The 26,837-nt window shown below is 46.8% G+C and overlaps 1 protein-coding gene across 1 annotated transcript in view; it reads right to left on the bottom strand.

Annotated features, from left to right (window-relative positions):
- The window catches only part of LOC140369083 (serine protease HTRA1B-like), a 150,614-nt gene that overhangs the window by 58,342 nt on the left and 65,435 nt on the right, over window positions 1-26,837 (bottom strand). The window contains exon 7 of the mRNA XM_072456317.1: window positions 6,215-6,329. Within this exon, the coding sequence (XP_072312418.1) occupies window positions 6,215-6,329 (115 nt within the window). The remainder of the gene's footprint in view (window positions 1-6,214; window positions 6,330-26,837) is intronic.

Raw genomic sequence — 26,837 nt, 5'->3', positions numbered from 1 at the left:
AGCGTCAGTAGCGTCTGTAGAGTCTGTAGAGTCAGTAGCGTCAGTAGTCTGTAGCGTCAGTAGAGTCTGTAGAGTCTGTAGAGTCTGTAGAGTCTGTAGAGTCAGTAGAGTCTGTAGAGTCTGTAGAGTCAGTAGTCTGTAGAGTCAGTAGAATCAGTAGAGTCAGTAGCGTCTGTAGAGTCTGTAGAGTCTGTAGAGTCAGTAGCGTCAGTAGAGTCTGTAGAGTCTGTAGAGTCAGTAGCGTCAGTAGTCTGTAGCGTCAGTAGAGTCTGTAGAGTCAGTAGAGTCAGTAGACAGTAGCATCAGTAGAGTCAGTAGAGTCTGTAGAGTCTGTAGAGTCAGTAGCGTCAGTAGAGTCTGTAGAGTCAGTAGCGTCAGTAGTCTGTAGCGTCAGTACAGTCTGTAGAATCTCTAGAGTCAGTAGCGTCAGTAGAGTCAGTAGAGTCAGTAGAGTCAGTAGAGTCAGTAGAGTCTGTAGAGTCAGTAGAGTCTGTAGAGTCTGTAGAGTCAGTAGCGTCAGTAGAGTCTGTAGAGTCAGTAGAGTCAGTAGCGTCAGTAGAGTCAGTAACGTCAGTAGCGTCAGTAGAGTCAGTAGCGTCTGTAGCGTCTGTAGAGTCTGTAGAGTCTGTAGAGTCAGTAGAGTCTGTAGAGTCAGTAGAGTCAGTAGAGTCTGTAGCGTCTGTAGAGTCAGTAGAGTCAGTAGAGTCTGTAGAGTCTGTAGAGTCTGTAGAGTCTGTAGAGTCTGTAGAGACTGTAGAGTCAGTAGAGTCAGTAGAGTCTGTAGAGTCTGTAGAGTCTGTAGAGTCTGTAGAGTCTGTAGAGTCTGTAGAGTCTGTAGAGTCTGTAGAGTCTGTAGAGTCAGTAGAGTCAGTAGAGTCTGTAGAGTCAGTAGAGTCAGTAGCGTCAGTAGCGTCAGTAGAGTCTGTAGAGTCAGTAGAGTCAGTAGCGTCTGTAGCGTCTGTAGAGTCTGTAGAGTCAGTAGCGTCTGTGGAGTCAGTAGAGTAAGTAGAGTCAGTAGTCTGTAGAGTCAGTAGCGTCAGTAGCGTCAGTAGCGTCAGTAGCGTCAGTAGAGTCAGTAGCGTCAGTAGCGTCAGTAGAGTCTGTAGAGTCAGTAGAGTCTGTAGAGTCAGTAGAGTCAGTAGAGTCAGTAGCGTCAGTAGCGTCAGTAGCGTCAGTAGAGTCAGTAGCGTCAGTAGCGTCAGTAGCAGAGTCAGTAGAGTCTGTAGAGTCAGTAGAGTCAGTAGAGTCAGTAAAGTCGTCAGTAGAGTCTGCAGAGTCTGTAGAGTCTGTAGAGTCTGTAGAGTCAGTAGAGTCAGTAGAGTCAGAAGCGTCAGTATCGTCAGTGGAGTCTGTAGAGTCTGTAGAGTCTGTAGCGTCAGTAGAGACAGTAGCGTCTGTAGAGTCAGTAGAGTAGTCTGTAGCGTCAGTAGAGTCTGTAGAGTCTGTAGAGTCAGTAGAGTCAGTAGAGTCAGTAGCGTCAGTAGCGTCAGTAGAGTCTGTAGAGTCTGTAGAGTCAGTAGAGTCAGTAAAGTCGTCAGTAGAGTCAGTAGAGTCAGAAGCGTCAGTAGCGTCAGTGGAGTCTGTAGAGTCTGTAGAGTCAGTAGAGTCAGTAGCGTCAGTAGCGTCTGTAGAGTCTGTAGAGTCTGTAGAGTCTGTAGAGTCTGTAGAGTCAGTAGCGTCTGTAGAGTCTGTAGAGTCTGTAGAGTCAGTAGCGTCAGTAGAGTCTGTAGAGTCTGTAGAGTCAGTAGCGTCAGTAGTCTGTAGCGTCAGTAGAGTCTGTAGAGTCTGTAGAGTCTGTAGAGTCAGTAGCGTCAGTAGAGTCTGTAGAGTCAGTAGCGTCAGTAGTCTGTAGCGTCAGTACAGTCTGTAGAATCTCTAGAGTCAGTAGCGTCAGTAGAGTCAGTAGAGTCAGTAGAGTCAGTAGAGTCAGTAGAGTCAGTAGAGTCTGTAGAGTCAGTAGAGTCTGTAGAGTCAGTAGCGTCAGTAGAGTCAGTAGAGTCTGTAGAGTCAGTAGAGTCAGTAGAGTCTGTAGAGTCAGTAGAGTCAGTAGAGTCAGTAGCGTCAGTAGAGTCAGTAACGTCAGTAGCGTCAGTAGAGTCAGTAGCGTCTGTAGCGTCTGTAGAGTCTGTAGAGTCTGTAGAGTCAGTAGAGTCTGTAGAGTCAGTAGAGTCAGTAGAGTCTGTAGCGTCTGTAGAGTCAGTAGAGTCAGTAGAGTCTGTAGAGTCTGTAGAGTCTGTAGAGTCTGTAGAGTCTGTAGAGACTGTAGAGTCAGTAGAGTCAGTAGAGTCTGTAGAGTCTGTAGAGTCAGTAGAGTCAGTAGAGTCAGTAGAGTCTGTAGCGTCAGTAGCGTCAGTAGAGTCTGTAGAGTCAGTAGAGTCAGTAGAGTCTGTAGCGTCTGTAGCGTCTGTAGAGTCAGTAGCGTCAGTAGCGTCAGTAGAGTCTGTAGAGTCAGTAGAGTCAGTAGAGTCTGTAGCGTCTGTAGCGTCTGTAGAGTCTGTAGAGTCAGTAGCGTCTGTAGAGTCAGTAGAGTCAGTAGAGTCAGTAGTCTGTAGAGTCAGTAGCGTCAGTAGCGTCAGTAGCGTCAGTAGAGTCAGTAGCGTCAGTAGCGTCAGTAGCGTCAGTAGAGTCTGTAGAGTCAGTAGGGTCTGTAGAGTCAGTAGAGTCAGTAGCGTCAGTAGCGTCAGTAGCGTCAGTAGAGTCAGTAGCGTCAGTAGCGTCAGTAGCGTCAGTAGCAGAGTCAGTAGAGTCTGTAGAGTCAGTAGAGTCAGTAGAGTCAGTAAAGTCGTCAGTAGAGTCTGTAGAGTCTGTAGAGTCTGTAGAGTCAGTAAAGTCGTCAGTAGAGTCAGTAGAGTCAGAAGCGTCAGTAGCGTCAGTGGAGTCTGTAGAGTCTGTAGAGTATGTAGAGTCTGTAGAGTCTGTAGTCAGTAGAGTCTGTAGAGTCTGTAGAGTCTGTAGCGTCAGTAGAGACAGTAGCGTCTGTAGAGTCAGTAGAGTAGTCTGTAGCGTCAGTAGAGTCTGTAGTCTGTAGAGTCAGTAGAGTCAGTAGAGTCAGTAGCGTCAGTAGCGTCAGTAGAGTCTGTAGAGTCTGTAGAGTCAGTAGAGTCTGTAGTCAGTAGAGTCAGTAGCGTCAGTAGCGTCTGTAGAGTCTGTAGAGTCTGTAGAGTCTGTAGAGTCTGTAGAGTCAGTAGAGTCGGTAGAGTCGGTAGCGTCGGTAGCGTCGGTAGCGTCGGTAGCGTCGGTAGAGTCTGTAGAGTCAGTAGAGTCTCTAGAGTCAGTAGCGTCTGTAGAGTCAGTAGAGTCTGTAGAGTCTGTAGAGTCAGTAGAGTCAGTAGCGTCTGTAGAGTCTGTAGCGTCTGTAAAGTCTGTAGAGTCTGTAGCGTCTGTAGAGTCAGTAGAGTCGGTAGCGTCGGTAGCGTCGGTAGCGTCGGTAGCGTCGGTAGCGTCGGTAGCGTCGGTAGAGTCTGTAGAGTCTGTAGAGTCAGTAGAGTCTGTAGTCAGTAGAGTCAGTAGCGTCAGTAGCGTCTGTAGAGTCTGTAGAGTCTGTAGAGTCTGTAGAGTCTGTAGAGTCAGTAGAGTCGGTAGAGTCGGTAGCGTCGGTAGCGTCGGTAGCGTCGGTAGCGTCGGTAGAGTCTGTAGAGTCAGTAGAGTCTCTAGAGTCAGTAGCGTCTGTAGAGTCAGTAGAGTCTGTAGAGTCCGTAGAGTCAGTAGAGTCAGTAGAGTCTGTAGAGTCTGTAGAGTCAGTAGAGTCTGTAGAGTCTGTAGAGTCTGTAGAGTCAGTAGCGTCTGTAGAGTCAGTAGAGTCTGTAGCGTCTGTAGAGTCTGTAGCGTCAGTAGAGTCAGTAGCGTCAGTAGAGTCTGTAGAGTCTGTAGAGTCTGTAGAGTCTGTAGAGTCAGTAGCGTCTGTAGAGTCAGTAGAGTCTGTAGCGTCTGTAGAGTCTGTAGAGTCAGTAGCGTCTGTAGAGTCAGTAGAGTCTGTAGCGTCTGTAGAGTCTGTAGAGTCAGTAGCGTCTGTAGAGTCAGTAGAGTTTGTAGAGTCTGTAGAGTCTGTAGAGTCAGTAGCGTCTGTAGAGTCAGTAGAGTCTGTAGAGTCTGTAGAGTCTGTAGAGTCAGTAGCGTCTGTAGAGTCAGTAGAGTCTGTAGCGTCTGTAGAGTCTGTAGAGTCTGTAGCGTCAGTAGAGTCAGTAGCGTCAGTAGAGTCTGTAGAGTCTGTAGAGTCAGTAGAGTCAGTAGAGTCAGTAGAGTCAGTAGCGTCTGTAGAGTCAGTAGAGTCAGTAGAGTCAGTAGTCTGTAGAGTCAGTAGCGTCAGTAGTCTGTAGAGTCTGTAGAGTCTGTAGCGTCTGTAGCGTCTGTAGAGTCTGTAGAGTCAGTAGCGTCTGTAGAGTCAGTAGAGTCAGTAGAGTCAGTAGTCTGTAGAGTCAGTAGCGTCAGTAGCGTCAGTAGCGTCAGTAGAGTCTGTAGAGTCAGTAGAGTCAGTAGAGTCAGTAGAGTCTGTAGAGTCAGTAGAGTCTGTAGAGTCTGTAGAGTCAGTAAAGTCGTCAGTAGAGTCTGCAGAGTCTGTAGAGTCTGTAGAGTCTGTAGAGTCAGTAAAGTCGTCAGTAGAGTCTGTAGCGTCTGTAGAGTCTGTAGAGTCAGTAGAGTCTGTAGAGTCTGTAGAGTCTGTAGCGTCAGTAGCGTCTGTAGCGTCTGTAGAGTCTGTAGAGTCTGTAGAGTCAGTAGCGTCTGTAGAGTCTGTAGAGTCTGTAGAGTCTGTAGAGTCAGTAGAGTCAGTAGCGTCTGTAGCGTCTGTAGAGTCTGTAGAGTCTGTAGAGTCAGTAGCGTCTGTAGAGTCTGTAGAGTCTGTAGAGTCAGTAGAGTCTGTAGCGTCTGTAGAGTCTGTAGAGTCTGTAGAGTCTGTAGAGTCAGTAGCGTCTGTAGAGTCTGTAGAGTCAATAGAGTCAGTAGAGTGTGTAGAGTCAGTAGCGTCAGTAGCGTCAGTAGTCTGTAGCGTCAGTAGAGTATGTAGAGTCTGTAGAGTCAGTAGAGTCAGTAGCGTCTGTAGAGTCTGTAGAGTTAGTAGAGTCAGTAGAGTCAGTAGAGTCAGTAGCGTCAGTAGAGTCTGTAGAGTCAGTAGCGTCAGTAGTCTGTAGCGTCAGTAGAGTCAGTAGAGTCCGTAGCGTCTGTAGAGTCTGTAGAGTCTGTAGAGTCTGTAGAGTCTGTAGAGTCAGTAGAGTCTGTAGAGTCAGTAGCGTCAGTAGTCTGTAGCGTCAGTACAGTCTGTAGAGTCTGTAGAGTCAGTAGCGTCAGTAGAGTCAGTAGAGTCAGTAGAGTCTGTAGAGTCTGTAGAGTCTGTAGAGTCAGTAGAGTCTGTAGAGTCTGTAGAGTCTGTAGAGTCAGTAGATGCAGTAGTCAGTAGAGTCAGTAGCGTCAGTAGCGTCTGTAGAGTCTGTAGAGTCTGTAGAGTCTGTAGAGTCTGTAGAGTCTGTAGAGTCAGTAGAGTCAGTAGAGTCAGTAGCGTCAGTAGAGTCTGTAGAGTCTGTAGAGTCAGTAGCGTCAGTAGTCTGTAGCGTCAGTAGAGTCTGTAGAGTCTGTAGAGTCAGTAGTCAGTAGCATCAGTAGAGTCTGTAGAGTCTGTAGAGTCTGTAGAGTCTGTAGAGTCAGTAGCGTCAGTAGAGTCTGTAGAGTCAGTAGCGTCAGTAGTCTGTAGCGTCAGTACAGTCTGTAGAGTCTCTAGAGTCAGTAGCGTCAGTAGAGTCAGTAGAGTCTGTAGCGTCTGTAGAGTCTGTAGAGTCAGTAGAGTCAGTAGAGTCTGTAGCGTCTGTAGAGTTAGTAGAGTCAGTAGAGTCTGTAGAGTCTGTAGAGTCTGTAGAGTCAGTAGCGTAGGTAGCGTCAGTAGAGTCAGTAACGTCAGTAGCGTCAGTAGAGTCAGTAGCGTCTGTAGAGTCTGTAGAGTCTGTAGAGTCTGTAGAGTCAGTAGAGTCAGTAGAGTCTGTAGCGTCTGTAGAGTTAGTAGAGTCAGTAGAGTCTGTAGAGTCTGTAGAGTCAGTAGCGTCTGTAGAGTCTGTAGAGTCAGTAGAGTCAGTAGCGTCTGTAGAGTCTGTAGGGTCTGTAAAGTCTGTAGAGTCTGTAGAGTCAGTAGCGTCTGTAGAGTCCGTAGAGTCAATAGAGTCGGTAGAGTCAGTAGAGTCTGTAGAGTCAGTAGAGTCTGTAGAGTCAGTAGCGTCAGTAGAGTCAGTACCTTTGGCTTGTCTGTCGTGAGCTTCTGAGAGAAACTGTCGGATCTTGTCAGATGGAATCGCGAAGGAGATTCCAGCCGTGACTTTCAGAGTGTTTATGCCGATCACTTCCCCATCCTGAAGACAAGAGCCAGACTGAGGCCTACTGCGGCCTACTACATCTACTACAAACTACTACAGACTACTACAGACCACTACAGACTACTACAGACTACTACATCTACTACAGCCTACTACATCTACTACAGACTACTACAGCCTACTGCAGACTACTACATCTACTACAGCCTACTACAGCCTACTACAGACTACTACAGACTATTACATCTACTACAGACTACTACTGCCTACTACAGCCTACTACAGACTACTACAGCCTACTACATCTACTACAGACTACTACAGCCTACTACATCTACTACAGACTACTACAGCCTACTACATCTACTACAGACTACTAGACTACTACAGACTACTATAGCCTACTAAAGACTACTACAGACTATTACATCTACTACAGACTACTACAGCCTACTACATCTACTACAGACTACTACAGCCTACTACATCTACTACAGACTACTAGACTACTACAGACTACTATAGCCTACTAAAGACTACTACAGACTATTAAATCTACTACAGCCTACTACATCTACTACAGACTACTACAGCCTACTACAGACTACTACAGACTATTACATCTACTACAGACTACTACTGCCTACTACAGCCTACTACAGACTACTACAGCCTACTACATCTACTACAGACTACTACATCTACTACAGACTACTACAGACTACTACAGACTACTACAGCCTACTACAGACTACTACAGACTACTACATCTACTACAGACTACTACAGACTACTACAGACTATTACATCTACTACAGACTACTACAGCCTACTACAGACTACTACAGACTACTACAGACTACTACATCTACTACAGACTACTACAGACTACTACAGACTACTACAGACTACTACATCTACTACAGCCTACTACAGCCTACTACAGACTACTACAGCCTACTACAGACTACTACAGCCTACTACAGACTACTACAGACTACTACATCTACTACAGACTACTACAGCCTACTACATACTACTGCGGCCTACTACAGACTACAGACTACTACAGCCTACTACAGACTACAGACTACTACAGACTACTGCGGCCTACTACAGACTACTACAGACTACTAAAGACTACTAGAGCCTACTACAGACTACTACAGACTACTAAAGACTACTACAGCCTACTACATACTACTGCGGCCTACTACAGACTACAGACTACTACAGCCTACTACAGACTACAGACTACTACAGACTACTGCAGACTACTGCGGCCTACTACAGACTACTACAGACTACTACAGCCTACTACAGCCTACCAAAGACTACTACAGACTACTACAGCCTACTTAAGACCACTACAGCCTACTACAGACTACTACATTCTACTACAGACTACTGCAGCCTACTACAGACTACCAGAGCCTAATACAGATTACTGCAGCCTACCAAAGACTACTACAGCCTACTACAGCCTACCAAAGACTACTACAGACTACTACAGCCTACTAAAGACCACTACAGCCTACTACAGACTACTACATTCTACCTCAGACTACTACAGCCTACTACAGACTACTACAGACTACTACAAACTACTACAGCCTACTACAGCCTACTGCAGACTACTACAGCCTACTATAGACTACTACAAAATACTACAGCCTACTACAGCCTACTACAGCCTACTAAAGACTAGTACAGCCTAATACAAACTACTACAGACTACTACAGACTACAGCCTACTACAAACTAATACAGCCTACTACAGACTACTAAAGACTACTAGAGCCTACTACAGACTACTACAGACTACTAAAGACTACTACAGCCTACTACATACTACTGCGGCCTACTACAGACTACAGACTACTACAGACTACTGCGGCCTACTACAGACTACTACAGACTACCAAAGACTACTACAGCCTACTACAGCCTACCAAAGACTACTACAGACTACTACAGCCTACTTAAGACCACTACAGCCTACTACAGACTACTACATTCTACTAATGACTACTGCAGCCTACTACAGACTACTACAGACTACCAGAGCCTAATACAGATTACTGCAGCCTACCAAAGACTACTACAGCCTACTACAGCCTACCAAAGACTACTACAGACTACTACAGCCTACTAAAGACCACTACAGCCTACTACAGACTACTACATTCTACCTCAGACTACTACAGCCTACTACAGACTACTACAGCCTACTACAGCCTACTGCAGACTACTACAGCCTACTATAGACTACTACAAAATACTACAGCCTACTACAGCCTACTACAGCCTACTAAAGACTAGTACAGCCTAATACAAACTACTACAGACTACTACAGACTACAGACTACTACAAACTACTACAGCCTACTACAGACTACTATAGACTACTACAGCCAACTACAGCCTACTACAGACTAAAGACTACTACAAACTACTACAGCCTACTACAGACTACTACAAACTACTGCAGCCAACTACAGCCTACTACAGCCTACAGACTACTACAAACTACTTCAGCCTACTGCAGCCTACTGCAGCCTACTACAGCCTACTACAGCCTACTAAAGACTACTACAGCCTACTAAAGACTACTGCAGCCTACTGCAGCCAACTACAGACTACTACAGCCTACTACAGACTATAGACTACTACAGACTACTACAGACTACTGCAGCCTACTACAGACTACTGCAGCCTACTACAGACTACTACAAACTACTACAGCCTACTAGAGACTACTGCAGCCTATTGCAGCCTACTACAGCCTACTAAAGACTACTACAAACTACTACAGCTTACTACAGACTACTGCAGCCTACTACAGACTACTACAGCCTACTAAAGACTACTACAGCCTACTACAGACGACTACAGACTACTGCAGCCTACTAAAGACTACTACAGACGACTACAGACTACTGCAGCCTACTAAAGACTACTACAGACTACTACAGCCTATTGCAGTCTACTGATGCCTACTACAGCCTACTACAGCCTACTGCAGTCTACTGATGCCTACTACAGCCTACTACAGCCTACTACAGCCTACTGAAGCCTACTACAGCCTACTACAGCCTACTACAGACTACGGCACCCTTCTGCAGTATACTACAGACTACTACAGCCTACTGCAGTCTACTGATGCCTACTACAGACTACTACAAACTACTATAGCCTACTACAGCCTACTGCAGCCTGTAGAGTCTGTAGAGTCTGTAGAGTCTGTAGAGTCAGTAGAGTCAGTAGCGTCAGTAGCGTCAGAGTCAGTAGCGTCTGTAGAGTCTGTAGAGTCTGTAGAGTCAGTAGCGTCAGTAGCGTCAGTAGAGTCAGTAGAGTCTGTAGAGTCTGTAGAGTCTGTAGCGTCAGTAGCGTCAGTAGCGTCAGTAGTCTGTAGAGTATGTAGAGTCAGTAGAGTCAGTAGAGTCAGTAGAGTCTGTAGAGTCTGTAGAGTCAGTAGTCAGTAGCGTCAGTAGCGTCAGTAGCGTCAGTAGAGTCAGTAGAGTAGTCTGTAGCGTCAGTAGAGTCTGTAGAGTCTGTAGAGTCTGTAGAGTCTGTAGAGTCTGTAGAGTCAGTAGAGTCAGTAGCGTCAGTAGAGTCTGTAGAGTCTGTAGAGTCTGTAGAGTCAGTAGCGTCAGTAGAGTCTGTAGAGTCTGTAGAGTCAGTAGAGTCTGTAGAGTCTGTAGAGTCTGTAGAGTCAGTAGAGTCAGTAGCGTCAGTAGAGTCTGTAGAGTCTGTAGAGTCAGTAGAGTCAGTAGCGTTAGTAGAGTCTGTAACGTCAGTAGAGTCAGTAGAGTCAGTAGCGTCAGTAGAGTCAGTAGAGTCTGTAGAGTCTGTAGAGTCAGTAGAGTCTGTAGAGTCAGTAGCGTCAGTAGCGTCAGTAGAGTCAGTAGCGTCAGTAGAGTCAGTAGTCAGTAGAGTCAGTAGCGTCAGAGTCAGTAGCGTCTGTAGAGTCTGTAGAGTCTGTAGAGTCAGTAGCGTCAGTAGCGTCAGTAGAGTCAGTAGCGTCAGTAGTCTGTAGAGTATGTAGAGTCAGTAGAGTCAGTAGAGTCTGTAGAGTATGTAGAGTCAGTAGAGTCTGTAGCGTCAGTAGAGTCAGTAGAGTCAGTAGAGTCTGTAGAGTCTGTAGAGTCTGTAGAGTCAGTAGAGTCAGTAGAGTCAGTAGAGTCTGTAGAGTCTGTAGAGTCTGTAGAGTCAGTAGTCAGTAGCGTCAGTAGCGTCAGTAGAGTAGTCTGTAGCGTCAGTAGAGTCTGTAGAGTCTGTAGAGTCAGTAGAGTCTGTAGAGTCAGTAGAGTCAGTAGAGTCTGTAGAGTCAGTAGAGTCAGTAGCGTCAGTAGTCTGTAGAGTCTGTAGAGTCAGTAGAGTCAGTAGCGTCAGTAGAGTCAGTAGCGTCAGTAGAGTCTGTAGAGTCTGTAGAGTCTGTAGTGTCAGTAGCGTCAGTAGCGTCAGTAGTCTGTAGAGTCTGTAGAGTCAGTAGAGTCTGTAGCGTCAGTAGCGTCAGTAGCGTCAGTAGTCTGTAGAGTCAGTAGAGTCAGTAGAGTCAGTAGAGTCTGTAGAGTCTGTAGAGTCAGTAGAGTCAGTAGTCAGTAGCGTCAGTAGCGTCAGTAGCGTCAGTAGAGTCTGTAGAGTCTGTAGAGTCAGTAGAGTCTGTAGAGTCAGTAGTCTGTAGAGTCTGTAGAGTCAGTAAAGTCTGTAGAGTCTGTAGAGTCAGTACAGTCAGTAGCGTCAGTAGAGTCTGTAGAGTCTGTAGAGTCAGTAGAGTCAGTAGCGTTAGTAGAGTCTGTAGAGTCTGTAGCGTCAGTAGCGTCAGTAGTCTGTAGAGTCTGTAGAGTCAGTAGAGTCTGTAGAGTCTGTAGAGTCAGTAGTCAGTAGCGTCAGTAGAGTCAGTAGAGTCTGTAGAGTCTGTAGAGTCTGTAGAGTCTGTAGAGTCAGTAGCGTTAGTAGAGTCTGTAGAGTCTGTAGAGTCAGTAGCGTTAGTAGAGTCTGTAGAGTCAGTAGAGTCAGTAGCGTTAGTAGAGTCTGTAGAGTCTGTAGAGTCAGTAGAGTCTGTAGAGTCTGTAGAGTCAGTAGCGTCAGTAGAGTCAGTAGAGTCAGTAGAGTCAGTAGCGTCAGTAGCGTCAGTAGAGTCAGTAGAGTCTGTAGTCAGTAGAGTCAGTAGCGTCAGAGTCAGTAGCGTCTGTAGAGTCTGTAGAGTCAGTAGAGTCAGTAGCGTCAGTAGAGTCTGTAGAGTCTGTAGAGTCAGTAGAGTCAGTAGCGTTAGTAGAGTCTGTAACGTCAGTAGAGTCAGTAGAGTCAGTAGCGTCAGTAGAGTCAGTAGAGTCTGTAGAGTCTGTAGAGTCAGTAGAGTCTGTAGAGTCAGTAGCGTCAGTAGCGTCAGTAGAGTCAGTAGCGTCAGTAGAGTCAGTAGTCAGTAGAGTCAGTAGCGTCAGAGTCAGTAGCGTCTGTAGAGTCTGTAGAGTCTGTAGAGTCAGTAGCGTCAGTAGCGTCAGTAGAGTCAGTAGCGTCAGTAGTCTGTAGAGTATGTAGAGTCAGTAGAGTCAGTAGAGTCTGTAGAGTATGTAGAGTCAGTAGAGTCTGTAGCGTCAGTAGAGTCAGTAGAGTCAGTAGAGTCTGTAGAGTCTGTAGAGTCTGTAGAGTCAGTAGAGTCAGTAGAGTCAGTAGAGTCTGTAGAGTCTGTAGAGTCTGTAGAGTCAGTAGTCAGTAGCGTCAGTAGCGTCAGTAGAGTAGTCTGTAGCGTCAGTAGAGTCTGTAGAGTCTGTAGAGTCAGTAGAGTCTGTAGAGTCAGTAGAGTCAGTAGAGTCTGTAGAGTCAGTAGAGTCAGTAGCGTCAGTAGTCTGTAGAGTCTGTAGAGTCAGTAGAGTCAGTAGCGTCAGTAGAGTCAGTAGCGTCAGTAGAGTCTGTAGAGTCTGTAGAGTCTGTAGTGTCAGTAGCGTCAGTAGCGTCAGTAGTCTGTAGAGTCTGTAGAGTCAGTAGAGTCTGTAGCGTCAGTAGCGTCAGTAGCGTCAGTAGTCTGTAGAGTCAGTAGAGTCAGTAGAGTCAGTAGAGTCTGTAGAGTCTGTAGAGTCAGTAGAGTCAGTAGTCAGTAGCGTCAGTAGCGTCAGTAGCGTCAGTAGAGTCTGTAGAGTCTGTAGAGTCAGTAGAGTCTGTAGAGTCAGTAGTCTGTAGAGTCTGTAGAGTCAGTAAAGTCTGTAGAGTCTGTAGAGTCAGTACAGTCAGTAGCGTCAGTAGAGTCTGTAGAGTCTGTAGAGTCAGTAGAGTCAGTAGCGTTAGTAGAGTCTGTAGAGTCTGTAGCGTCAGTAGCGTCAGTAGTCTGTAGAGTCTGTAGAGTCAGTAGAGTCTGTAGAGTCTGTAGAGTCAGTAGTCAGTAGCGTCAGTAGAGTCAGTAGAGTCTGTAGTCAGTAGAGTCAGTAGCGTCAGTAGAGTCTGTAGAGTCTGTAGAGTCTGTAGAGTCTGTAGAGTCAGTAGCGTTAGTAGAGTCTGTAGAGTCTGTAGAGTCAGTAGCGTTAGTAGAGTCTGTAGAGTCAGTAGAGTCAGTAGCGTTAGTAGAGTCTGTAGAGTCTGTAGAGTCAGTAGAGTCTGTAGAGTCTGTAGAGTCAGTAGCGTCAGTAGAGTCAGTAGAGTCAGTAGAGTCAGTAGCGTCAGTAGCGTCAGTAGAGTCAGTAGAGTCTGTAGTCAGTAGAGTCAGTAGCGTCAGAGTCAGTAGCGTCTGTAGAGTCTGTAGAGTCTGTAGAGTCTGTAGAGTCAGTAGCGTCAGTAGCGTCAGTAGCGTCAGTAGAGTCAGTAGAGTCTGTAGAGTCTGTAGAGTCTGTAGCGTCAGTAGCGTCAGTAGCGTCAGTAGCGTCAGTAGTCTGTAGAGTATGTAGAGTCAGTAGAGTCTGTAGAGTCTGTAGAGTCAGTAGTCAGTAGCGTCAGTAGCGTCAGTAGAGTCTGTAGAGTCAGTAGAGTCTGTAGAGTCTGTAGAGTCTGTAGCGTCAGTAGCGTCAGTAGCGTCAGTAGTCTGTAGAGTCTGTAGAGTCAGTAGAGTCTGTAGCGTCAGTAGCGTCAGTAGCGTCAGTAGTCTGTAGAGTATGTAGAGTCAGTAGAGTCAGTAGAGTCTGTAGAGTCTGTAGAGTCTGTAGAGTCTGTAGAGTCAGTAGAGTCAGTAGCGTCAGTAGAGTCAGTAGTCAGTAGAGTCAGTAGCGTCAGTAGCGTCAGTAGAGTCAGTAGAGTCAGTAGAGTCAGTAGTCAGTAGAGTCAGTAGCGTCAGTAGCGTCAGTAGAGTCAGTAGAGTCTGTAGAGTCTGTAGAGTCAGTAGAGTCTGTAGAGTCAGTAGCGTCAGTAGCGTCAGTAGAGTCAGTAGCGTCAGTAGAGTCAGTAGTCAGTAGAGTCAGTAGCGTCAGAGTCAGTAGCGTCTGTAGAGTCTGTAGAGTCTGTAGAGTCTGTAGCGTCTGTAGAGTCTGTAGAGTCAGTAGAGTCAGTAGTCAGTAGAGTCAGTAGCGTCAGTAGAGTCAGTAGCGTCAGTAGAGTCAGTAGCGTCAGTAGCGTCAGTAGCGTCAGTAGTCTGTAGAGTCTGTAGAGTATGTAGAGTCAGTAGAGTCTGTAGTCTGTAGCGTCAGTAGCGTCAGTAGCGTCAGTAGTCTGTAGAGTCTGTAGCGTCAGTAGCGTCAGTAGCGTCAGTAGCGTCAGTAGTCTGTAGAGTCTGTAGAGTCAGTAGAGTCTGTAGAGTCTGTAGAGTCTGTAGAGTCTGTAGAGTCAGTAGCGTCAGTAGCGTCAGTAGAGTCAGTAGAGTCTGTAGAGTCTGTAGAGTCTGTAGAGTCTGTAGCGTCAGTAGCGTCAGTAGCGTCAGTAGTCTGTAGAGTATGTAGAGTCAGTAGAGTCAGTAGAGTCAGTAGAGTCTGTAGAGTCTGTAGAGTCAGTAGTCAGTAGCGTCAGTAGCGTCAGTAGCGTCAGTAGAGTCAGTAGAGTAGTCTGTAGCGTCAGTAGAGTCTGTAGAGTCTGTAGAGTCTGTAGAGTCTGTAGAGTCTGTAGAGTCAGTAGAGTCAGTAGCGTCAGTAGAGTCTGTAGAGTCTGTAGCGTCAGTAGAGTCTGTAGAGTCTGTAGAGTCAGTAGAGTCTGTAGAGTCTGTAGAGTCTGTAGAGTCAGTAGCGTCAGTAGAGTCTGTAGAGTCTGTAGAGTCAGTAGAGTCAGTAGCGTTAGTAGAGTCTGTAACGTCAGTAGAGTCAGTAGAGTCAGTAGCGTCAGTAGAGTCAGTAGAGTCTGTAGAGTCTGTAGAGTCTGTAGAGTCTGTAGAGTCAGTAGCGTCAGTAGCGTCAGTAGAGTCAGTAGCGTCAGTAGAGTCAGTAGTCAGTAGAGTCAGTAGCGTCAGAGTCAGTAGCGTCTGTAGAGTCTGTAGAGTCTGTAGAGTCAGTAGCGTCAGTAGCGTCAGTAGAGTCAGTAGCGTCAGTAGTCTGTAGAGTATGTAGAGTCAGTAGAGTCAGTAGAGTCTGTAGAGTCTGTAGAGTCAGTAGTCAGTAGCGTCAGTAGCGTCAGTAGCGTCAGTAGCGTCAGTAGCGTCAGTAGCGTCAGTAGAGTAGTCTGTAGCGTCAGTAGAGTCTGTAGAGTCTGTAGAGTCTGTAGAGTCTGTAGCGTCAGTAGCGTCAGTAGCGTCAGTAGTCTGTAGAGTATGTAGAGTCAGTAGAGTCTGTAGCGTCAGTAGCGTCAGTAGCGTCAGTTGTCTGTAGAGTATGTAGAGTCAGTAGAGTCTGTAGAGTCAGTAGAGTCAGTAGAGTCTGTAGAGTCAGTAGCGTTAGTAGAGTCTGTAGAGTCAGTAGAGTCAGTAGAGTCTGTAGAGTCAGTAGTCTGTAGAGTCTGTAGAGTCAGTAGAGTCTGTAGAGTCTGTAGAGTCAGTAGCGTCAGTAGAGTCAGTAGAGTCAGTAGAGTCAGTAGAGTCAGTAGCGTCAGTAGCGTCAGTAGAGTCAGTAGAGTCTGTAGTCAGTAGAGTCAGTAGCGTCAGAGTCAGTAGCGTCTGTAGAGTCTGTAGAGTCTGTAGAGTCAGTAGCGTCAGTAGCGTCAGTAGCGTCAGTAGAGTCAGTAGAGTCTGTAGAGTCTGTAGAGTCTGTAGCGTCAGTAGCGTCAGTAGCGTCAGTAGCGTCAGTAGTCTGTAGAGTATGTAGAGTCAGTAGAGTCTGTAGAGTCTGTAGAGTCAGTAGTCAGTAGCGTCAGTAGCGTCAGTAGAGTCTGTAGAGTCAGTAGAGTCTGTAGAGTCTGTAGCGTCAGTAGCGTCAGTAGCGTCAGTAGTCTGTAGAGTCAGTAGAGTCTTTAGCGTCAGTAGCGTCAGTAGCGTCAGTAGTCTGTAGAGTATGTAGAGTCAGTAGAGTCTGTAGAGTCTGTAGAGTCAGTAGAGTCAGTAGCGTCAGTAGAGTCAGTAGTCAGTAGAGTCAGTAGCGTCAGTAGAGTCAGTAGAGTCAGTAGTCAGTAGAGTCAGTAGCGTCAGTAGCGTCAGTAGAGTCAGTAGAGTCTGTAGAGTCTGTAGAGTCTGTAGAGTCAGTAGCGTCAGTAGCGTCAGTAGAGTCAGTAGCGTCAGTAGAGTCAGTAGTCAGTAGAGTCAGTAGCGTCAGTAGCGTCAGTAGCGTCAGTAGTCTGTAGAGTCTGTAGAGTATGTAGAGTCAGTAGAGTCTGTAGTCTGTAGCGTCAGTAGCGTCAGTAGCGTCAGTAGTCTGTAGAGTCTGTAGCGTCAGTAGCGTCAGTAGCGTCAGTAGTCTGTAGAGTCTGTAGAGTCAGTAGAGTCTGTAGAGTCTGTAGAGTCAGTAGAGTCAGTAGAGTCAGTAGCGTCAGTAGAGTCAGTAGAGTAGTCTGTAGCGTCAGTAGAGTCTGTAGAGTCTGTAGAGTCAGTAGAGTCAGTAGAGTCAGTAGCGTCAGTAGCGTCAGTAGAGTCTGTAGAGTCTGTAGAGTCAGTAGAGTCTGTAGAGTCAGTAGAGTCAGTAGCGTCAGTAGCGTCTGTAGAGTCTGTAGAGTCTGTAGAGTCTGTAGAGTCAGTAGCGTCTGTAGAGTCAGTAACGTCAGTAGCGTCAGTAGCGTCTGTAGAGTCCGTAGAGTCAATAGAGTCGGTAGAGTCAGTAGCGTCAGTAGCGTCAGTAGAGTCAGTAACGTCAGTAGCGTCTGTAGAGTCAGTAGAGTCTGTAGTCAGTAGAGTCAGTAGAGTCTGTAGAGTCAGTAGAGTCAGTAGAGTCAGTAGCGTCTGTAGAGTCAGTAGAGTCTGTAGCGTCTGTAGAGTCTGTAGCGTCAGTAGAGTCTGTAGAGTCAGTAGCGTCTGTAGAGTCAGTAGAGTCTGTAGAGTCTGTAGAGTCTGTAGAGTCAGTAGCGTCTGTAGAGTCAGTAGAGTCTGTAGCGTCTGTAGAGTCTGTAGAGTCTGTAGAGTCAGTAGCGTCTGTAGAGTCAGTAGAGTCTGTAGCGTCTGTAGAGTCTGTAGAGTCTGTAGCGTCAGTAGAGTCAGTAGCGTCAGTAGAGTCTGTAGAGTCTGTAGAGTCAGTAGAGTCAGTAGAGTCAGTAGAGTCAGTAGCGTCTGTAGAGTCAGTAGAGTCAGTAGAGTCAGTAGTCTGTAGAGTCAGTAGCGTCAGTAGTCTGTAGAGTCTGTAGCGTCTGTAGCGTCTGTAGAGTCTGTAGAGTCAGTAGCCTCTGTAGAGTCAGTAGAGTCAGTAGAGTCAGTAGTCTGTAGAGTCAGTAGCGTCAGTAGAGTCAGTAGCGTCAGTAGCGTCAGTAGAGTCTGTAGAGTCAGTAGAGTCTGTAGAGTCAGTAGAGTCAGTAGAGTCAGTAGAGTCAGTAGCGTCAGTAGCGTCAGTAGAGTCAGTAGCGTCAGTAGCGTCAGTAGCAGAGTCAGTAGAGTCAGTAGAGTCTGTAGAGTCTGTAGAGTCAGTAGAGTCAGTAGAGTCAGTAAAGTCGTCAGTAGAGTCAGTAGAGTCAGAAGCGTCAGTAGCGTCAGTGGAGTCTGTAGAGTCTGTAGAGTCAGTAGAGTCAGTAAAGTCGTCAGTAGAGTCAGTAGAGTCAGAAGCGTCAGTAGCGTCAGTGGAGTCTGTAGAGTCTGTAGAGTCTGTAGAGTCAGTAGCGTCTGTAGCGTCTGTAGAGTCTGTAGAGTCTGTAGAGTCAGTAGCGTCTGTAGTCAGTAGAGTCTGTAGAGTCTGTAGAGTCAGTAGAGTCAGTAGCGTCTGTAGAGTCTGTAGCGTCTGTAAAGTCTGTAGAGTCTGTAGAGTCAGTAGCGTCTGTAGAGTCCGTAGAGTCAATAGAGTCGGTAGAGTCAGTAGAGTCAGTAGAGTCTGTAGAGTCTGTAGAGTCAGTAGAGTCTGTAGAGTCAGTAGAGTCAGTAGCGTCAGTAGCGTCTGTAGAGTCTGTAGAGTCTGTAGAGTCTGTAGAGTCGGTAGAGTCGGTAGAGTCGGTAGCGTCGGTAGCGTCGGTAGCGTCGGTAGAGTCTGTAGAGTCAGTAGAGTCTCTAGAGTCAGTAGCGTCTGTAGAGTCTGTAGAGTCTGTAGAGTCAGTAGAGTCAGTAGCGTCTGTAGAGTCTGTAGCGTCTGTAAAGTCTGTAGAGTCAGTAGCGTCTGTAGAGTCCGTAGAGTCAATAGAGTCGGTAGAGTCAGTAGAGTCAGTAGAGTCTGTAGAGTCTGTAGAGTCTGTAGAGTCAGTAGAGTCAGTAGAGTCTGTAGAGTCAGTAGAGTCAGTAGAGTCAGTAGCGTCAGTAGAGTCAGTAGAGTCAGTAACGTCAGTAGCGTCTGTAGAGTCAGTAGAGTCTGTAGTCAGTAGAGTCAGTAGAGTCTGTAGAGTCAGTAGAGTCAGTAGAGTCAGTAGCGTCAGTAGAGTCAGTAACGTCAGTAGCGTCAGTAGAGTCAGTAGCGTCAGTAGAGTCAGTAGCGTCTGTAGAGTCAGTAGAGTCTGTAGAGTCTGTAGCGTCAGTAGAGTCAGTAGCGTCAGTAGAGTCTGTAGAGTCTGTAGCGTCTGTAGAGTCAGTAGAGTCTGTAGAGTCTGTAGAGTCTGTAGAGTCAGTAGCATCTGTAGAGTCAGTAGAGTCTGTAGCGTCTGTAGAGTCTGTAGAGTCTGTAGAGTCAGTAGAGTCTGTAGAGTCTGTAGAGTCTGTAGAGTCAGTAGATGCAGTAGAGTCAGTAGAGTCAGTAGAGTCAGTAGCGTCAGTAGCGTCAGTAGAGTCTGTAGAGTCAGTAGAGTCTGTAGAGTCAGTAGAGTCAGTAGTCAGTAGAGTCAGTAGCGTCAGTAGCGTCAGTAGAGTCAGTAGCGTCAGTAGCGTCAGTAGCAGAGTCAGTAGAGTCAGTAGAGTCTGTAGAGTCTGTAGAGTCAGTAGAGTCAGTAAAGTCGTCAGTAGAGTCAGTAGAGTCAGAAGCGTCAGTAGCGTCAGTAGAGTCTGTAGAGTCAGTAGAGTCTGTAGAGTCAGTAGAGTCAGTAGTCAGTAGAGTCAGTAGCGTCTGTAGAGTCAGTAGAGTCAGTAAAGTCGTCAGTAGAGTCAGTAGAGTCAGAAGCGTCAGTAGCGTCAGTGGAGTCTGTAGAGTCTGTAGAGTCAGTAGAGTCAGTAGCGTCAGTAGCGTCTGTAGAGTCTGTAGAGTCAGTAGCGTCAGTAGTCTGTAGCGTCAGTAGAGTCTGTAGAGTCTGTAGAGTCTGTAGAGTCTGTAGAGTCAGTAGAGTCTGTAGAGTCTGTAGAGTCAGTAGTCTGTAGAGTCAGTAGAATCAGTAGAGTCAGTAGCGTCTGTAGAGTCTGTAGAGTCTGTAGAGTCAGTAGCGTCAGTAGAGTCTGTAGAGTCTGTAGAGTCAGTAGCGTCAGTAGTCTGTAGCGTCAGTAGAGTCTGTAGAGTCAGTAGAGTCAGTAGACAGTAGCATCAGTAGAGTCAGTAGAGTCTGTAGAGTCTGTAGAGTCAGTAGCGTCAGTAGAGTCTGTAGAGTCAGTAGCGTCAGTAGTCTGTAGCGTCAGTACAGTCTGTAGAATCTCTAGAGTCAGTAGCGTCAGTAGAGTCAGTAGAGTCAGTAGAGTCAGTAGAGTCAGTAGAGTCTGTAGAGTCAGTAGAGTCTGTAGAGTCTGTAGAGTCAGTAGCGTCAGTAGAGTCTGTAGAGTCAGTAGAGTCAGTAGCGTCAGTAGAGTCAGTAACGTCAGTAGCGTCAGTAGAGTCAGTAGCGTCTGTAGCGTCTGTAGAGTCTGTAGAGTCTGTAGAGTCAGTAGAGTCTGTAGAGTCAGTAGAGTCAGTAGAGTCTGTAGCGTCTGTAGAGTCAGTAGAGTCAGTAGAGTCTGTAGAGTCTGTAGAGTCTGTAGAGTCTGTAGAGTCTGTAGAGACTGTAGAGTCAGTAGAGTCAGTAGAGTCAGTAGAGTCTGTAGAGTCTGTAGAGTCTGTAGAGTCTGTAGAGTCTGTAGAGTCTGTAGAGACTGTAGAGTCAGTAGAGTCAGTAGAGTCAGTAGTCTGTAGAGTCAGTAGCGTCAGTAGCGTCAGTAGCGTCAGTAGCGTCAGTAGAGTCAGTAGCGTCAGTAGCGTCAGTAGAGTCTGTAGAGTCAGTAGAGTCTGTAGAGTCAGTAGAGTCAGTAGAGTCAGTAGCGTCAGTAGCGTCAGTAGCGTCAGTAGAGTCAGTAGCGTCAGTAGCAGAGTCAGTAGAGTCTGTAGAGTCAGTAGAGTCAGTAGAGTCAGTAAAGTCGTCAGTAGAGTCTGCAGAGTCTGTAGAGTCTGTAGAGTCTGTAGAGTCAGTAGAGTCAGTAGAGTCAGAAGCGTCAGTATCGTCAGTGGAGTCTGTAGAGTCTGTAGAGTCTGTAGCGTCAGTAGAGACAGTAGCGTCTGTAGAGTCAGTAGAGTAGTCTGTAGCGTCAGTAGAGTCTGTAGAGTCTGTAGAGTCAGTAGAGTCAGTAGAGTCAGTAGCGTCAGTAGCGTCAGTAGAGTCTGTAGAGTCTGTAGAGTCAGTAGAGTCAGTAAAGTCGTCAGTAGAGTCAGTAGAGTCAGAAGCGTCAGTAGCGTCAGTGGAGTCTGTAGAGTCTGTAGAGTCAGTAGAGTCAGTAGCGTCAGTAGCGTCTGTAGAGTCTGTAGAGTCTGTAGAGTCTGTAGAGTCTGTAGAGTCAGTAGCGTCTGTAGAGTCTGTAGAGTCTGTAGAGTCAGTAGCGTCAGTAGAGTCTGTAGAGTCTGTAGAGTCAGTAGCGTCAGTAGTCTGTAGCGTCAGTAGAGTCTGTAGAGTCTGTAGAGTCTGTAGAGTCAGTAGCGTCAGTAGAGTCTGTAGAGTCAGTAGCGTCAGTAGTCTGTAGCGTCAGTACAGTCTGTAGAATCTCTAGAGTCAGTAGCGTCAGTAGAGTCAGTAGAGTCAGTAGAGTCAGTAGAGTCAGTAGAGTCAGTAGAGTCTGTAGAGTCAGTAGAGTCTGTAGAGTCAGTAGCGTCAGTAGAGTCAGTAGAGTCTGTAGAGTCAGTAGAGTCAGTAGAGTCTGTAGAGTCAGTAGAGTCAGTAGAGTCAGTAGCGTCAGTAGAGTCAGTAACGTCAGTAGCGTCAGTAGAGTCAGTAGCGTCTGTAGCGTCTGTAGAGTCTGTAGAGTCTGTAGAGTCAGTAGAGTCTGTAGAGTCAGTAGAGTCAGTAGAGTCTGTAGCGTCTGTAGAGTCAGTAGAGTCAGTAGAGTCTGTAGAGTCTGTAGAGTCTGTAGAGTCTGTAGAGTCTGTAGAGACTGTAGAGTCAGTAGAGTCAGTAGAGTCTGTAGAGTCTGTAGAGTCAGTAGAGTCAGTAGAGTCAGTAGAGTCTGTAGCGTCAGTAGCGTCAGTAGAGTCTGTAGAGTCAGTAGAGTCAGTAGAGTCTGTAGCGTCTGTAGCGTCTGTAGAGTCAGTAGCGTCAGTAGCGTCAGTAGAGTCTGTAGAGTCAGTAGAGTCAGTAGAGTCTGTAGCGTCTGTAGCGTCTGTAGAGTCTGTAGAGTCAGTAGCGTCTGTAGAGTCAGTAGAGTCAGTAGAGTCAGTAGTCTGTAGAGTCAGTAGCGTCAGTAGCGTCAGTAGCGTCAGTAGAGTCAGTAGCGTCAGTAGCGTCAGTAGCGTCAGTAGAGTCTGTAGAGTCAGTAGGGTCTGTAGAGTCAGTAGAGTCAGTAGCGTCAGTAGCGTCAGTAGCGTCAGTAGAGTCAGTAGCGTCAGTAGCGTCAGTAGCGTCAGTAGCAGAGTCAGTAGAGTCTGTAGAGTCAGTAGAGTCAGTAGAGTCAGTAAAGTCGTCAGTAGAGTCTGTAGAGTCTGTAGAGTCTGTAGAGTCAGTAAAGTCGTCAGTAGAGTCAGTAGAGTCAGAAGCGTCAGTAGCGTCAGTGGAGTCTGTAGAGTCTGTAGAGTATGTAGAGTCTGTAGAGTCTGTAGTCAGTAGAGTCTGTAGAGTCTGTAGAGTCTGTAGCGTCAGTAGAGACAGTAGCGTCTGTAGAGTCAGTAGAGTAGTCTGTAGCGTCAGTAGAGTCTGTAGTCTGTAGAGTCAGTAGAGTCAGTAGAGTCAGTAGCGTCAGTAGCGTCAGTAGAGTCTGTAGAGTCTGTAGAGTCAGTAGAGTCTGTAGTCAGTAGAGTCAGTAGCGTCAGTAGCGTCTGTAGAGTCTGTAGAGTCTGTAGAGTCTGTAGAGTCTGTAGAGTCAGTAGAGTCGGTAGAGTCGGTAGCGTCGGTAGCGTCGGTAGCGTCGGTAGCGTCGGTAGAGTCTGTAGAGTCAGTAGAGTCTCTAGAGTCAGTAGCGTCTGTAGAGTCAGTAGAGTCTGTAGAGTCTGTAGAGTCAGTAGAGTCAGTAGCGTCTGTAGAGTCTGTAGCGTCTGTAAAGTCTGTAGAGTCTGTAGCGTCTGTAGAGTCAGTAGAGTCGGTAGCGTCGGTAGCGTCGGTAGCGTCGGTAGCGTCGGTAGAGTCTGTAGAGTCAGTAGAGTCTCTAGAGTCAGTAGCGTCTGTAGAGTCAGTAGAGTCTGTAGAGTCCGTAGAGTCAGTAGAGTCAGTAGAGTCTGTAGAGTCTGTAGAGTCAGTAGAGTCTGTAGAGTCTGTAGAGTCTGTAGAGTCAGTAGCGTCTGTAGAGTCAGTAGAGTCTGTAGCGTCTGTAGAGTCTGTAGCGTCAGTAGAGTCAGTAGCGTCAGTAGAGTCTGTAGAGTCTGTAGAGTCTGTAGAGTCTGTAGAGTCAGTAGCGTCTGTAGAGTCAGTAGAGTCTGTAGCGTCTGTAGAGTCTGTAGAGTCAGTAGCGTCTGTAGAGTCAGTAGAGTCTGTAGCGTCTGTAGAGTCTGTAGAGTCAGTAGCGTCTGTAGAGTCAGTAGAGTTTGTAGAGTCTGTAGAGTCTGTAGAGTCAGTAGCGTCTGTAGAGTCAGTAGAGTCTGTAGAGTCTGTAGAGTCTGTAGAGTCAGTAGCGTCTGTAGAGTCAGTAGAGTCTGTAGCGTCTGTAGAGTCTGTAGAGTCTGTAGCGTCAGTAGAGTCAGTAGCGTCAGTAGAGTCTGTAGAGTCTGTAGAGTCAGTAGAGTCAGTAGAGTCAGTAGAGTCAGTAGCGTCTGTAGAGTCAGTAGAGTCAGTAGAGTCAGTAGTCTGTAGAGTCAGTAGCGTCAGTAGTCTGTAGAGTCTGTAGAGTCTGTAGCGTCTGTAGCGTCTGAAGAGTCTGTAGAGTCAGTAGCCTCTGTAGAGTCAGTAGAGTCAGTAGTCTGTAGAGTCAGTAGCGTCAGTAGAGTCAGTAGCGTCAGTAGAGTCTGTAGAGTCAGTAGAGTCTGTAGAGTCAGTAGAGTCAGTAGAGTCAGTAGAGTCAGTAGCGTCAGTAGCGTCAGTAGAGTCAGTAGAGTCAGTAGCGTCAGTAGCAGAGTCAGTAGAGTCTGTAGAGTCTGTAGAGTCAGTAGAGTCAGTACAGTCGTCAGTAGAGTCAGTAGAGTCAGAAGCGTCAGTAGCGTCAGTGGAGTCTGTAGAGTCTGTAGAGTCAGTAGCGTCTGTAGAGTCTGTAGAGTCTGTAGAGTCTGTAGAGTCAGTAGCGTCTGTAGAGTCGGTAGAGTCAGTAGAGTCAGTAGAGTCTGTAGAGTCTGTAGAGTCTGTAGCGTCTGTAGAGTCTGTAGAGTCAATAGAGTCGGTAGAGTCGGTAGAGTCTGTAGAGTCTGTAGAGTCGGTAGTCTGTAGAGTCAGTAGAGTCAGTAGAGTCAGTAGCGTCAGTAGCGTCAGTAGAGTCAGTAGAGTCAGTAGAGTCTGTAGAGTCTGTAGTCTGTAGAGTCAGTGGAGTCAATAGAGTCAGTAGCGTCAGTAGCGTCAGTAGTCTGTAGCGTCAGGAGAGTATGTAGAGTCTGTAGAGTCAGTAGAGTCAGTAGCGTCTGTAGAGTCTGTAGAGTCTGTAGAGTCAGTAGAGTCAGTAGCGTCAGTAGAGTCTGTAGAGTCAGTAGCGTCAGTAGTCTGTAGCGTCAGTACAGTCTGTAGAGTCTGTAGAGTCAGTAGAGTCTGTAGAGTCTGTAGAGTCTGTAGAGTCAGTAGATGCAGTAGAGTCAGTAGAGTCAGTAGAGTCAGTAGCGTCAGTAGCGTCTGTAGAGTCTGTAGAGTCTGTAGTCTGTAGAGTCTGTAGAGTCAGTAGAGTCTGTAGAGTCTGTAGAGTCTGTAGAGTCAGTAGTCTGTAGAGTCAGTAGAATCAGTAGAGTCAGTAGCGTCTGTAGAGTCTGTAGAGTCTGTAGAGTCAGTAGCGTCAGTAGAGTCTGTAGAGTCTGTAGAGTCAGTAGCGTCAGTAGTCTGTAGCGTCAGTAGAGTCTGTAGAGTCAGTAGAGTCAGTAGTCAGTAGCATCAGTAGAGTCAGTAGAGTCTGTAGAGTCTGTAGAGTCAGTAGCGTCAGTAGAGTCTGTAGAGTCAGTAGCGTCAGTAGTCTGTAGCGTCAGTACAGTCTGTAGAATCTCTAGAGTCAGTAGCGTCAGTAGAGTCAGTAGAGTCAGTAGAGTCAGTAGAGTCAGTAGAGTCTGTAGAGTCAGTAGAGTCTGTAGAGTCTGTAGAGTCAGTAGCGTCAGTAGAGTCAGTAGAGTCTGTAGAGTCTGTAGAGTCTGTAGAGTCAGTAGAGTCAGTAGAGTCTGTAGAGTCAGTAGAGTCAGTAGAGTCAGTAGCGTCAGTAGAGTCAGTAACGTCAGTAGCGTCTGTAGAGTCAGTAGAGTCTGTAGAGTCAGTAGAGTCAGTAGAGTCTGTAGCGTCTGTAGAGTCAGTAGCGTCAGTAGAGTCTGTAGAGTCTGTAGAGACTGTAGAGTCAGTAGAGTCAGTAGAGTCTGTAGAGTCTGTAGAGTCTGTAGAGTCTGTAGAGTCAGTAGAGTCAGTAGCGTCAGTAGCGTCAGTAGAGTCTGTAGAGTCTGTAGAGTCAGTAGAGTCAGTAGAGTCTGTAGCGTCTGTAGAGTCTGTAGAGTCTGTAGAGTCAGTAGCGTCTGTAGAGTCAGTAGAGTCAGTAGAGTCAGTAGTCTGTAGAGTCAGTAGCGTCAGTAGCGTCAGTAGCGTCAGTAGCGTCAGTAGAGTCAGTAGCGTCAGTAGCGTCAGTAGAGTCTGGAGAGTCAGTAGAGTCTGTAGAGTCAGTAGAGTCAGTAGAGTCAGTAGCGTCAGTAGCGTCAGTAGCGTCAGTAGCGTCAGTAGCGTCAGTAGCAGAGTCAGTAGAGTCTGTAGAGTCTGTAGAGTCAGTAAAGTCGTCAGTAGAGTCTGCAGAGTCTGTAGAGTCTGTAGAGTTTGTAGAGTCAGTAAAGTCGTCAGTAGAGTCTGTAGAGTCTGTAGAGTCAGTAGAGTCTGTAGAGTCTGTAGAGTCTGTAGCGTCAGTAGCGTCTGTAGCGTCTGTAGAGTCTGTAGAGTCTGTAGAGTCAGTAGCGTCTGTAGAGTCTGTAGAGTCTGTAGAGTCTGTAGAGTCAGTAAAGTCAGTAGCGTCTGTAGCGTCTGTAGAGTCTGTAGAGTCTGTAGAGTCAGTAGCGTCTGTAGAGTCTGTAGAGTCTGTAGAGTCAGTAGAGTCTGTAGCGTCTGTAGAGTCTGTAGAGTCTGTAGAGTCAGTAGCGTCTGTAGAGTCTGTAGAGTCAATAGAGTCGGTAGAGTCGGTAGAGTCAGTAGAGTCAGTAGAGTCTGTAGAGTCTGTAGAGTCTGTAGAGTCAGTAGCGTCTGTAGAGTCAATAGAGTCGGTAGAGTCAGTAGCGTCAGTAGCGTCAGTAGAGTCAGTAGAGTCAGTAGCGTCAGTAGCGTCAGTAGCGTCAGTAGTCTGTAGCGTCAGTAGAGTATGTAGAGTCTGTAGAGTCAGTAGAGTCAGTAGCGTCTGTAGAGTCTGTAGAGTCAGTAGAGTCAGTAGAGTCAGTAGAGTCAGTAGCGTCAGTAGAGTCTGTAGAGTCAGTAGCGTCAGTAGTCTGTAGCGTCAGTAGAGTCAGTAGAGTCAGTAGCGTCTGTAGAGTCTGTAGAGTCTGTAGAGTCTGTAGAGTCAGTAGCGTCAGTAGAGTCTGTAGAGTCAGTAGCGTCAGTAGTCTGTAGCGTCAGTACAGTCTGTAGAGTCTGTAGAGTCAGTAGCGTCAGTAGAGTCAGTAGAGTCAGTAGAGTCTGTAGAGTCTGTAGAGTCTGTAGAGTCAGTAGAGTCTGTAGAGTCTGTAGAGTCTGTAGAGTCAGTAGAGTCAGTAGTCTGTAGAGTCAGTAGAATCAGTAGAGTCAGTAGCGTCTGTAGAGTCTGTAGAGTCTGTAGAGTCTGTAGAGTCAGTAGCGTCAGTAGAGTCTGTAGAGTCTGTAGAGTCTGTAGAGTCAGTAGTCAGTAGCATCAGTAGAGTCTGTAGAGTCTGTAGAGTCAGTAGCGTCAGTAGAGTCTGTAGAGTCTGTAGAGTCTGTAGAGTCTGTAGAGTCAGTAGCGTCAGTAGAGTCTGTAGAGTCAGTAGCGTCAGTACAGTCTGTAGAGTCTCTAGAGTCAGTAGCGTCAGTAGAGTCAGTAGAGTCTGTAGCGTCTGTAGAGTCTGTAGAGTCTGTAGAGTCTGTAGAGTCAGTAGAGTCAGTAGAGTCTGTAGCGTCTGTAGAGTTAGTAGAGTCAGTAGAGTCTGTAGAGTCTGTAGAGTCTGTAGAGTCAGTAGAGTCAGTAGCGTCAGTAGCGTCAGTAGAGTCAGTAACGTCAGTAGCGTCAGTAGAGTCAGTAGCGTCTGTAGCGTCTGTAGAGTCTGTAGAGTCTGTAGTCAGTAGAGTCTGTAGAGTCAGTAGAGTCAGTAGAGTCTGTAGCGTCTGTAGAGTTAGTAGAGTCAGTAGAGTCTGTAGAGTCTGTAGAGTCAGTAGAGTCAGTAGAGTCAGTAGCGTCAGTAGAGTCAGTAGCGTCAGTAGAGTCAGTACCTTTGGCTTGTCTGTCGTGAGCTTCTGAGAGAAACTGTCGGATCTTGTCAGATGGAATCGCGAAGGAGATTCCAGCCGTGACTTTCAGAGTGTTTATGCCGATCACTTCCCCATCCTGAAGACAAGAGCCAGACTGAGGCCTACTGCGGCCTACTGCGGCCTACTACATCTACTACAAACTACTACAGACTACTACAGACCACTACAGACTACTACAGACTACTACATCTACTACAGCCTACTACATCTACTACAGACTACTACAGACCACTACAGACTACTACAGACTACTACATCTACTACAGCCTACTACATCTA

This window comes from Eucyclogobius newberryi, unplaced genomic scaffold, assembly GCF_026437365.1.
Source record: "Eucyclogobius newberryi isolate DKJ021-1_F unplaced genomic scaffold, fEucNew1.0.hap1 SCAF_20, whole genome shotgun sequence".
NCBI classification, from domain to species: Eukaryota; Metazoa; Chordata; class Actinopteri; order Gobiiformes; family Gobiidae; genus Eucyclogobius; species Eucyclogobius newberryi.
The sequence above is the reverse complement of the archived record's forward strand: the minus strand, read 5'-3'. Positions and strand labels throughout refer to the sequence as shown.